General features: G+C 41.3%; 1 protein-coding gene across 1 annotated transcript in view; it reads left to right on the forward strand.

Moving 5' to 3' along the window:
• Positions 1-12740, forward strand: part of ZAP70 (zeta chain of T cell receptor associated protein kinase 70) — a 216483-nt gene that overhangs the window by 91619 nt on the left and 112124 nt on the right. Inside the window, exons 5-8 of the mRNA XM_075337827.1 lie at positions 390-471; positions 2567-2601; positions 4631-4679; positions 5294-5474. Of these exons, the coding sequence (XP_075193942.1) occupies positions 390-471; positions 2567-2601; positions 4631-4679; positions 5294-5474 (347 nt within the window). The remainder of the gene's footprint in view (positions 1-389; positions 472-2566; positions 2602-4630; positions 4680-5293; positions 5475-12740) is intronic.

Below are 12740 nucleotides of genomic sequence, written 5' to 3' on the forward strand. Positions count from 1 at the left end.
CCAAATTCTGCCATCTTCTTCAGTGTGGCTCTGGCTCATTGCTAGAGCTGATGCCTGCAAACATGGACTTTGTGTCTCAATGAGATCAGGGAGGTGAATTGTATATTTATATTATGCATGTGTTCAGAGAAATACCAGCCACACTTCTAGAGGAGAAGGAGCTACGGAGCGAGCGAGAGAGGTTGGAGGAAGTAGAGTGCCAGAACAGTGGAACTGAGCCCTCAAATTGGGACATTCCAGCTGAATCCAGGATGGTTGGAAGCGATTCAACCACTGCTGTAGATGCATGAGGTGTACATCTGGATGTATTATGTCAGATAATCATATACATTTTATCATAAAGTATGTCACTACAGCAATAAATCAATCAATCTTTTGTCTTTTTTAAGCTTGTAGAGTACTTGAAACTCAAGTGTGATGGCGTAATTACAGTTCTAAAGGAGGGATGTCCAAATGGCAACACAGTGACTGGTGAGTCAGACAAATTGATGGCATGATTAATCAAAGCTTTTACAACAGTATTCATGTGGTTAAAGCTTTGAACGGTTGCATAACTTTGGTGCAGCTAGAGGATGTTTTAAAATGTTCAACTTTTAGTGTACTCACTCCTTTATCGCCCAGCTGCAACAAAGTTAGCCAAGATGTGGCGTCAATGGGGCACAGCGACCACCACTTGTCAAATTCATGACAAGTGGTGGAGTTCTTTATGGCAGAAATCTTACTCCAGCAAGGACTAGAGTAAGATTTGTAGTGAGGTGTATGCCACTTGTGCAATGCTCCTGATTTATGAAGAGGCATGCTCCTCTTCGTGAATCAGGCACATCTGACTAACACATCTCCTCATCAAGACACCATTCTTCTTTAGTTAGGCCCTTTTAGTTTTGGTAAAGCAAAGCAAAATGTTGCGTTTTAATCCTTTAATGACCTGACATTTTTCATTTATACGTTTTTGTCTTTTTCTCCCGTTGCTCCAAGAGACATACATTTTTTATTTTTCAGTTGTTATAGGTACAAATGAAACCAGAAGTTTACATACACTATCAAAAAAGGCACGTATGCATGTTTTTCTCACTATCTGAGGCCGGCTTCACATCAGCGGTGTTCTGCCGCAATGCCGATCCGTCATAAATGCGGTACAGTTCAATACAGTGGAATTGCGGCAAGATAAGGTTACATGCGGTCACATGCATTCGTGGGCGCATGTGACCTTATCTTGCTGTGATTCCATTTAACTGTACTGCATTTCTGACGGATCCGGCATTGCGGCAGAATACCGCTGATGTGAAGCCGGCCTGACATGAAATCTGAATAAACCTTTCCCGTTTTAGGTGAATTAGGAACCAAAATTATTTATATTTGCCAAATGCCAGAAGAAAGAGAAAGAGAAAGAGAAAAGGAAAGAGAAAGAGAGAGAGAGAATGTTTTAAGGACTTTTTATTACTTTCTGCAAAGTCAAAAGTTTACATACACTAATGTGCATGTATTTTAATGCACACCTGAACCACACTACTTCTGTGTGTAGCATCATGGGAAAGTGAAAAGAAATCAGCCAAGATCTCAGGACGAGAATTGTTTATCACTGGTGAAGGCGGCGAGTGGGAGAGGACCCACTGGACTACAGGGGAAAACCAGGCTTTCCCTTTTTTGTGAGGGGCTTAACTAAGCACCCACCACTAGGCTGTACACCAGGTGCCATTTCCAGGGCTGTAATCGGGACTGTGGCAGCTAATTGGAGCAGGGATACAGCAGGACCAGGATAAAGTAATAGACAGGACAGACAGGATGGGAACAGGCAAGACAAACTCATTCTTCATGAGCTAAACTCAAAGATCTAAGACTTTTCATGTACACAGAAGGTTTTTCTCTCTCAAATATTGTTTACAAATTTTTCTAAATCTGTGTTAGTGAGCACTATTCTTTTGCCAAGATAATCCATCCAGCTCACAGGTGTTGAATATCAAGATGCTGATTAGACAGCACGATTATTGCACAGGTGTACCTTAGACTGGCCACAACAGCTGCCGGGCTGTGTTTGACCGGCAGCATGTATTGCGTTTCATGGACCTGATGCGCCTCTGCACAGCAATGCATTTCAGCTGGATGTGTGTCCCTGGATACACATCCAGCTGAAGTAGGTGCTGGGGTTACCAGGTCCCTTCCACCCGTGAGCCCGGTTGTGACCTCTTCAATCATCGCTATGCCACTTCTTGTAGTCTTTTGCCGTGGGTGGCATGAGGACAACTTCTCTGACTGCACCATTTCTATGATGTATACATGATGTGGGGATTTAGTGCATCAGAATGTATATATAACTGGTAAATGTTTTTTAATTTTAAAATGTAGCACATAAACATCTAATTCCACACTACTGTACACTAACTATATAGTCAAATAATTCATTAATACAACTTATCCTACTAGAAACAACCTAATCCAGCTATGATGAAAAATGTAAAGAGTTTTGGACTTTAAAAGGAAATAAATAAAAATGAAAACAATATTTTTTTTTCATTATTCCACACTGAATTTGTTACTGTACTTAACTTTAGTCCTTATATTTCCACAGGATTATGTGCCATCCCTCCATCACTTCCAAAATATGTGAGTACTTAGTTAAACTTCATGGAAATATATGCATATCTTTTCTTAGCTTTGGCCTTCTTATAATAGAAATGAAAAAAAATAAGTCTAGTTTGCAAGCATTAAAGAGGTTGTCAACTACTCTGAGAACTTTTTCTTAAAAACGATATTCCTTTTTGTAAAAATAATAACACTTTTTACTCACCTCCCTTATCATTGCTGTTCCAGAGATGTTGGCACTGGGTATCCCGAGGCTCGCATGATATTGTTATTGATGTCCTGTGCAGCCAATCTACGGTTGCAATTGAGCTGTATTGCTCACACCTGGCCTAAACATTCGAGATTTGGCCACGATTCATGAAGATCAACGTTTTTCATGCTGGTCTTGAAGAGGTGGCAGGGTGGACTGTGAGGAGCCTGATTCATTAAGAGGCGCACTGAGGGACTGGACTAATGTGTGGTGCAAGAAATGCCATCACTTGTGAATTTGGCATGGTCCTGCCTCAGCTTTGACATCTTTGTTGGAACTGGTCAAAAATGTTGCGATAACCCCAAAAGGCACAACATTTTTGACCAGCCTCGTTTTATGCAAAAATGTTGCTTCTCTTTAAAGCTTTTCACGCCAATTTTCTGGTGCAAATGCGTTGTTTCTCTGCGGCCCTATGTGTAAATGACATGTGGTTTTACACATATGATCTACTCTGCTGAAGCTGATACAGTATGATTAAATTCTGTCAGATCTTTATACTTTGCACCTAACAGTCAGAGATACCTATTAGCTAGAAACTCTATAGATTTTTTAAAAAATAACATACTATAGTTCACTGTAGTGTACAGACAACAAAAATATCACTCTCCAAGCACACCAACAGGTGCCCCGATGCTCATATAGAGCGATAAGAAGGTAGATTGCTTTACAATCCAATTAACCTGTTTATTTTTTTAGGTCCAATCTTCGTTTTTCTTTTCTTTCATGGAACCTATCAGGTGCAATATGCAGTGAGAATCACAAGCAGTTCTGGGTGCATATTGCTAATACCTGCCTAACCGTCCCTGTATATACTAGCATAGATAAAGAGATCTTTAGAAAAAGTATTTCTAAAGATCTTTTATCTCATGCTATTAAGTGTTGGGACTAGGCACAAGGGTGTTATATCCCCTGACTAGTCCGCCCTCTTAGAATGTTAGTACGCCATAATAATAACATGCTATTCAATTCAGCATCACCAGCGGTGACGTGCGTACCTGTGTTTGCTGTGACCACTCTTCTGAATGCCGTGCACTTCCAGTCATGTGCAGTAGACCTGTCTGAAGCCGGGACGCGACCACCCGGCTTCATTTTGCGCATGACCGGAGCTGCGAGGCATTCAGAAACGCGGTCACAGCAAAGACAGGTACGCGCGTCACCACTGGTGACACTACATTGAATAGAATGGTATTACACCCCTGTGGGCGTGCTACTATGCTAAGAGTGCGGACTAGTCATGGGATATAACGCCCTTGTGACAAGTCCCCGCACTCATTAGGATGAGATAAAAGATCTTTAGAAATTCTTTTTCTGAAGATCTCTTTATCTATGCTAGTGTATACAGGGATGTTTAGGCAGGGATTAGCAATATACACCCAGAACTGCTCGTGGTGCTAAGTGCATATTGCACCTGACAGGTTCCCTTGAAAGGAGTGTTATCTTCTCTACTAAAGTGTACAGATCCCCTACCTCCTTGCTTTAGTAATCTGGCAATAGACATAACCGGCAAGTGGTGCCCAGTCCTTGCCTAGGTAACCGACCACTCTGAGACTGCAGGAGAGACCGATAACCTAGGCAACAAGTAGTAAGCCATGAAGTAAAAAAAAAAAATCCCTTTATTTTTGAAAACAGAGTTGATTTTATCAATTGATAACAGGTAAATTGCAAAGTTGCTTTTTTTTTTTTTTTACAGTTTGCGATTAATAAAATGCTCAAAACCTATAGTAAAATTCTTCACATTTTAATAACGGCAAGTTTTAAACCAATAGAAAATACTTATTTATTCCAATCTGTTTTATACAGAGACAGCCATCGGCTAACTTTGATGGATATACCCCTGAGCCTTTTATCGGTAAGAGCTTGATTATTTTTTGTGTGTATGTGGCTATGTAATGAGGTGGTGAAAAGCCAAACTCAAAACTGGTATACATTTATGCAAGATATTACTGGTATCATATTAGCACCATTATGTGAGCTCAAGTCAGGACCACCTTGTTTTCTATAATGCTATATTCACAAATCCATGTGTCACAGTCCACCAATGGACCATGATTCATTGACTGGAGGCAAGTCTCTTGACTCGAGCTTGACAGCATCATATTTTTCTTCGAGGCTAAGTTTGTTTCAGGAGGTCCGTGACTGGTCAGTATATCGTTGTCTATGCTCAGACCCTGAAATACAGATGTATGAATATGGTATAAGATCAAGTGTCTCTAGAAGAATTGATGCTTCAAGGCTGTTTTGAAGGAAAAGGGTCACACTAATTAATGATTTGATTTCTCTTTTGATAATTCGCTGTGCATTTCGTATATTGATAAAAATAAACTATTAACACTTCTTTTTCTAAATGCATCCTAACTTTCTTACATTTTTTTACCCACCTGCCTAAAACATTTGTACGGTACTTATACAGCAAATGCAATACACTTGCATTGCTATGTAATATGTATGTACTTTGATTTCTAGCTGGTGCGAAAACTCGGATTTTGCCCATGGACACCAGTGTGTACGACAGCCCCTACAGTGATCCAGAAGAACTGAAGGAACGTAAAATCTTTTTAAAGAGAGATCTTCTTTTGATAGATGAAGTAGAATTGGGCTCAGGAAATTTTGGCTGTGTCAAAAAAGGGGTTTACAAGATGAAAAAGTAAGTCATTCTCTGATAAAACTGATATTTCATTATTAATATTGTTAGATCTGTTTTCTATGCTTTTGGAATTTATATAGTAAAAATCTGGAGCAGACTGGGACATGAATAGTGTAAGATCTATAAAGTTTGCTGAGATCTATTTGTGTATTAGTACAAACCAATTTAGAATCTGGAAGCAGACACACAGATTTCTTAATAGTGATGAGCGAACTTGGACTGTAAAAGTCCGGACCCGCGCAGGTTCAAAAGTACCTGTGCAATGACACCAGACCAGGAACACTGGGTACCAGTGAGGATGCGGCAAGTCAGATAATTAAAAAAAAATGAAGGAAAAAAAAAAAAGAACAAAAAAGGGAAAAGCAGGCACATTATACTTACCAGTGTCCTGTGAGGCTGTAACACTACTTACGGAGCTGATCTTTATCCTTCATACATATACACTGCATTCCCTGCCCGTCGGCAGTCCCAGCATCCCTGATTGGTTGCAGTCAGACAGCGCTCCCACCCTGTGTGACGAGTCTGACTTCTTGCAATCGCACACGCTGTCTGTGGGTGTATATTGATATAAAAATAAATAAATATATATAAAAAAATTGGGGTAAGGTCCCCACATTAGGATACATAGCACAGATAAAACTTATGGCTCCAGGAAGCAGCTACCAACCATCTGCTTATTTTAGCTATGTATCAAAATAAGAGGGCCTGCATGTGGATTTTTTTTAAAAAAAAATAATTATTTAAATAAATAATTTAAAAAAAAACCAGCATGCATTCCCTTTCAATTTTGATACTTAGGCATGATAAAGCCGACAGTTGGAGGCTGGTATTCTAAGGCTGGGAAGACCCATGGTTATGGGAGCCACCCTGCCAAAAAATCGCAATTTGCAGCCGCCCAGGCTTGTCACATCCATTAGATTTGACAATCATGTAACTTTGTAACTTTACCCAACTTCATCCCGATTGCCCTGGTGCAGTGGCAATCGGGGTAATAAGGGGTTAATGACAGCTCACAGCCGCAACTAAGCTATTGATTAGTATTGGGAGGCCTCTATGAGACCCCCCATTACTAATCTGTAAGTGTAAAGAAATAAAACACAACATACAGAAAAAATCCTATATAGGAAGTAAAGTACAAAAAAAAAGAATCCCCCCTCTTTCTCCCGTTTATTAACCCCCATAACACCCAGTTCTATGTAATCCACACAAGGTCCCACAATGAATCCATCTCTGCTACATACATACTGAAAGCACAGTGTGCAGGCATAGAACATGTCCAGATGCTGTGGGCTTCAGGCAGAGAATGACTGAGCCACAACAATGAGTAGTGGTGTCCCTCAGTTTATTTGCAGTCACAACAAAGGTTCCCACGGTCCCCACCTGTGACCACAGGTAATCTGACCTCAGATTACCTCATTGAACTCAGTGATATCACCTCAGGTGAGGTCACTGAGTTCAGAGACCTGCATCTCCTGGCAGAAGCCGCATTTTTTTGCCAAGAGATGTAGATTTGGTGCTGAAATTTGGACACGTTATTCCTGCATCAAATCTGCATCTTCTGGTAAAAACCCCCCAACAAAACATGATGCAGTTTTGAAGCAATAGTGATGCAATTTTTTTTTTTGTCAGGAGATGTAGAATTGGTGCAGGAATATGGTGTAAAATTTCAACAGCAAATCTGCATCTCTTGGCTAAAAAATGCACAAGAACCATTTTGATGCTGTTTTGGAGTGGTTTTCTGCCAGGAGGTAAAAATTTGGTGCTGAAATGACTGCATCAGATTTTAGCACCAAATTTGCACCTCCTGGCAGAAAACTGCACCAAAATGGCATAAAAAATGTTTTTTTTTTTTGCAAAGAAATGCAGATTTCGTGCTGAAACTTATACACTATATTCCTGCACCAAATCTGCATCTCCTGGCAAAAAAATGCATAAAAACTGCATCATAACGCATGAGGTTTTGATGCGATTTTTTGCCAGAAGATGCAGATTTGGTCCAGGAATATGGTGTATAAATTTAAGCACCAAATCTGCATATCTTGGCAAAAAAAACCACACAAAAACTGTTTTGATTCTGTTTCGATCCATCTTTTCTGCCAGGAGATACAAATTTGGTGTACAAATCTGGTGCAGGCATTTCAGCACCAAATTTGCATCAACTAGCAGAAACTCTGGTTTTCTGTCAGAAGATGCACCACAGGTGATGTCACAGAGTTTAATGAGGTCATCTGATGTCAGGTTACCTGTAGCTACAGGTGGAGGACCGTGGGAACCTCCAGCTATAACTGCAAATAAACTGAGTGACATCACCGCTCATCACTGCATCTCAGTCTCTCCCAGAAGCCCTCAGCGTGTGATCATCTTCTGTGCCCGCGTGCAGTCACTTCAGTATGTAGCAGGCTGTAAACTTTGTGGAACCTTGTGTGGATTACATCAGAACTGGGTGTTTATGCGATTAATAACGGGGAGAAAGAAGGTGTTTTTTGGTATTTTATTTCAAAAAAAGGATTTTTTTCTGTTTTGTGTTTTATTTCTTTTCAATTACCGATTAGTAATGGGGGTTTCATAAACACCTTCCATTACTAATCTAGGGCTTAGTGGCAGCTGTAAGCTGTCATTAACCCCTTAATACCCCAATTGCCACCTCACCAGGGCAATTGGGATATGCTGGGTAAAGTTCCGGGATTGTCGCATCTAAGAGATGCGAAAATCCTGGGTGGCTGCAGGCTGCTATTTTTAGGCTGGGGAGTTGAATATCCATGAGTCTTCCCAGCCTGAAAATACCAGACCCCAGCTGTTGGTTTTATCATGGCTGGGTATCAAAATTGGGGGAAACTGCCCGCTGTTTTATTTATTTAAATAATTTTTAATAAGCTGCATGTGGTCCCTCATATTTTGATACACAGCCAAGATAAGCATTTGGCTGGGGCCTGCAATTTGTAGCTGTATGCTTTATCTGTGCTGGGTGTCACAATATGGGGGGAGTCTACATCAATTTTTTTAATTATTTATTTTACACTATAGAGATGTGCACAGTATCTGGGATTGAAAGAAGTCAGACTGTCATGCTGTCACACTGGGTGGGGGTGTGTCTGACTGCAACCAATCAGTGATGCTGGGACTGCTGGTGGGTTGGGGAAACAGTGAATATGGATGAGGGTTAATGCGCAGCCTCAGAAGTAGCGTTACAGCCACGCAGGAGACTGGTAAGTATAACTTGCTCTAATCCCCCTATCTCTTCTAACACCATTTTAAAGCGCTGTATTTTGGTCCCCATAGGCATATATGGGGATTGGCATCTGGGCAGATATCTGGGATCAATTCCGGACTGGAAACGTTTTTTGTTTTTTGTTTGAAGCCGCTGATCCCGGGTATCTGCGGGTGTGCCCATCATTATTCTTGGCTTTTCTGACAGACAGGGTAAAAACTATCACATGGAAGCATCTGAGACCTGTTTATTCATGGTGCGGGAAGTTTCTTTTGTATTTATCTTTACAATCACAGTTCAAAATTCATTTTTGTGCTTGAGGATTAAATTCAAAAGCATTCCCATGAATATAAGTTATGGTATGTAAAGTCACTAGGATATGCCTTAACTCCTTTACGAACGATAACGTGTTATGCACGTCATACATTGTCTCCCAGACTGTATGACTCCCTGACTCGGTCTGTAAGGGGTTAACTTATTGATATGATAGTCTCATTCTAGATGATGTAGGATTATGACTATACTAGTGATGGCAAATCCAGCCAGTCAGTTGTGTTTTATTTTCACTTTATTTACATTTTGTTTTCTTTCTACATTTTTTTGTCTGGTTTTTAGACTTTTACGATTATGCAGCCACTTATTTAACCCTATGAGGAGCTCATTTCATACCAGATTTACTAACCTCTTAAGAATGCACCTATTTTTTAACTTAAGGACCTCACAATTATTTTTCTTCATTTTGTTTTATTGTTGTATTCCAAAAGATATAGCATTATTTTTTCAGACGATGTAGCCATATTAGGGCTTGTTTTTTTAGGGACAAGTTGTATTTAATGGTGTAGTTTAGGGGTACATATAATTTATTGAACAGATTTAAATATTTTGGGGAAGGGACACAAAAAACCCAAAACAAAATAGATATTCCTAATTTTTTAGGGTTTTGCTTTTGTGATTTTGGTTTTACAGCATTTACGGTACTCTGCATATTCTATGATTCTGATATTAATTTTTTTGTGGGGGTGTTTTATCACTTTTCAAAAACTAAATTCTGTATTTTCATGTCACTATTCTACGGTCGCCAGAACATTTTATTTTCTCATGGATATTGAGCTTTGTATTGAGTTTGTTTGCGGGATGCGATGCAATTTTTATAGTTGATATTTTGTGGTCAATAAAACTTTATTATTAGGGATGATCAAATACTTCGATTATCCGGCTTTGCGAATATACCTCACCGCTATTCGACTGTTTGCGAATATTCGATGCGCAATGTAAGTCTATGGGAAACCCGAATAACAACTATTCGGAACTATCCGTCTTCCCATAGACTTACATTGTGCATCAAATAGTCGAATAGCGGCGAGGTATTTGGAAAATATTCGCGAAGCCGAATAATCGAAGTATTCGATCATCCCTATTTATTATGTTCTTCGTGAGAAAGGATGAAAAACAACAAAAACATTGCAATTATTTTATTTTTCACAGTGTTCATTATGCATAGTAAATAGCATTAGCAATGTATAGCTCTGGTCATTATAGTGATGCCAAATATGCTTTCTGTATTTTTACAAGTGTGACCTTCAGGGCCTGATGGGATGATAAAAGGAGACCAGTCCTCTGTCTAACCACTTAGATACCACAATTACTTATGATCGCAGCATCTAAGAGGTGAAATTACAGGGATTAAATCTACCAATTCCGCTGCTAATTATTGCACCACTCTGGTTGCTGACAGTACTAGGAAGTAGAGATGAGCGAACCGGTCCCGGTTCGGCTCGAGGCCGGTTCGCCGAACGGGGGTCCCGTTCGAGTTCGGTTCGTCGAACGTTCGACGAACCGAACTCGAACGTATAGGCTATAATGGGAGGCAATCACAAACACATAAAAATGCATTATAAATGTACACAAACAGTTAATAAACATTGCCATAACACTTACCGGTCCTCGCGATCCCTTCTGCACTCTGTCTCCTGCCGCTATTCCATCCGATGATCGCTGAATCCTCCCGGTGACCTGCACTGCCAGCAGAGAAGCAGGACCTATCGTGACGTCAAAATAGCCATGTGACCAGTCACGTGGCTATTATCTCATTGGCTACAGACTGGTCACATGACTATGACACGTCATGTAGGACCTGCGAGTGCATCTCTCCGGTACACGGTGCACATATGTGTATCGCCGTGTACCGGCGACATGCTCTAGCACACGGTCGACTCCCCGTTCCGTTAGGGACCGGCTGACACAGCCGGTCATTAACGGAGATCACCGTTGCCATAGCAACGCAGTTAGCGGTGACGTCACCGCTAACCGCGGCTCCGGGAGCACCGTTGCTATGGTAACGCGTCTGTCAGCGTTACCGCTAGCAGCCAGCACTGATCACTCACGGAGTGAAGGCTGCACGCTGCTTCCCGATTGTAGTGAGCATTGTAGTTAGGATGGAGGTTCCCCAGCCCCAAGTGATGCCCCTCACTACAATCGTCACTACTACTACACTAGAAAGAAAGAAGACAGAAGAGCAGGATCGTGGAGGGCTGACAGGGGGTAATAAAGATGGAGTCTCTAATGTGTCTGTGTATTTATTTCTATTAAAGTATTTTTTCTCTGTGTGGTGTCTTTTTTTAACCCTTTATTGGAGATTCTTAATGGCCGGGTCAATTGTGCCTGACATTAAGAATCTCTGGCTTAATACTGGCTGGTAAAACAAAGCCAGTATTAACTCATGATTACCCAACAAGCCACCCGGCTCCAGGGCTGTTGGAAGAGTTGGATACAGCGCCAGATGATGGCGCTTCTATGAGAGCGCCATTTTCTGGGACGGCTGCGGACTGAAATCCGCAGCAGAGGCGCCCACAAACCTCGGGCTAACCTGTGCTGCGGATTCCAATCCCCAGCTGCCTAGTTGTACCCGGCTGGACACAAAAATAGGGCGAAGCCCACGTCATTTGTTTTTTAATTATTTCATGAAATAAGTGAAATAATTAAAAAAAACGGGCTTCCCTATATTTTTGGTTCCCAGCCGGGTACAAATAGGCAACTGGGGGTTGGAGGCAGCCCGTGGCTGCCAGCTGTACCTGGCTAGCATACAAAAATATGGCGAAGCCCACGTCATTTTTTTGGTGGGCAAAAAACTTCTGCATACAGTCCTGGATGGAGTATGCTGAGCCTTGTAGTTCTGCAGCTGCTGTCTGCTCTTCTCCATACAGACAGACAGCAGCTGCAGAACTACAAGGCTCAGCATACTCCATCCAGGACTGTATGCAGAAGTTTTTTGCCCCCTGAAAAAATTATGTGGCTTCGCCATATTTTTGTATGCTAGCCAGGTACAGCAGGCAGGTACGGCTGCCCCCAACCCCCAGTTGCCTATTTGTACCCGGCTGGGAACCAAAAATAAAGGGAAGCCCTTTTTTTATTATTTCATGAATTTCATGAAATAATTAGAAAACAAATGACGTAGGCTTTGCCCCATTTTTGTGTCCAGCCAGGTACAACTAGGCAGCTGGGATTGGAATCCGCACCACCGGTTGGCCTGAGCTTTCTGGGCCCCACTGCTGCGAATTGCAGTCTGCAGCCACCTCAGAAAATGGCATTTTCATAGAAGCGCCATCTTCTGGCGCTGTATCCAACTCTTCCAGCACCTGCCTGCTATACCTGGCTAGCATACAAAAATATGGCGAAGCTCACGTCCTTTTTTTGTAGCTTTTTGGCAAAAAAAAAAAAAAAATGCTTCCCTGGATTTTCCGTTGCCAGTGAAGGTAACACCAAGCAGTGGGGGTTAGCAGCCAGTAGCTGCTTGGATTACCCTTAGCTAGCAATACAAAAAATGCAGTGGGAGCTAACATATATTTTTTTTAATTATTTATTTAAATAACTAAAAATAAAATGGGCTTCCCTGTATTTTGATTGCTGGACATCACAGTGCTGTAAAAATAAATCTTTAAAAAAATGACGTAGCGCTCCGCGGTATTTTTGATTCTCAGCGCAGATAAAGCAGACAGCTATGGGTTGCCACCCCCATCTGCCTGCCGTTACCTTGGTTGGCAATCAAAATACAGGGAAGC

This window comes from Anomaloglossus baeobatrachus, chromosome 1 (genome assembly GCF_048569485.1).
Source record: "Anomaloglossus baeobatrachus isolate aAnoBae1 chromosome 1, aAnoBae1.hap1, whole genome shotgun sequence".
In the NCBI taxonomy this organism is placed as follows: Eukaryota; Metazoa; Chordata; class Amphibia; order Anura; family Aromobatidae; genus Anomaloglossus; species Anomaloglossus baeobatrachus.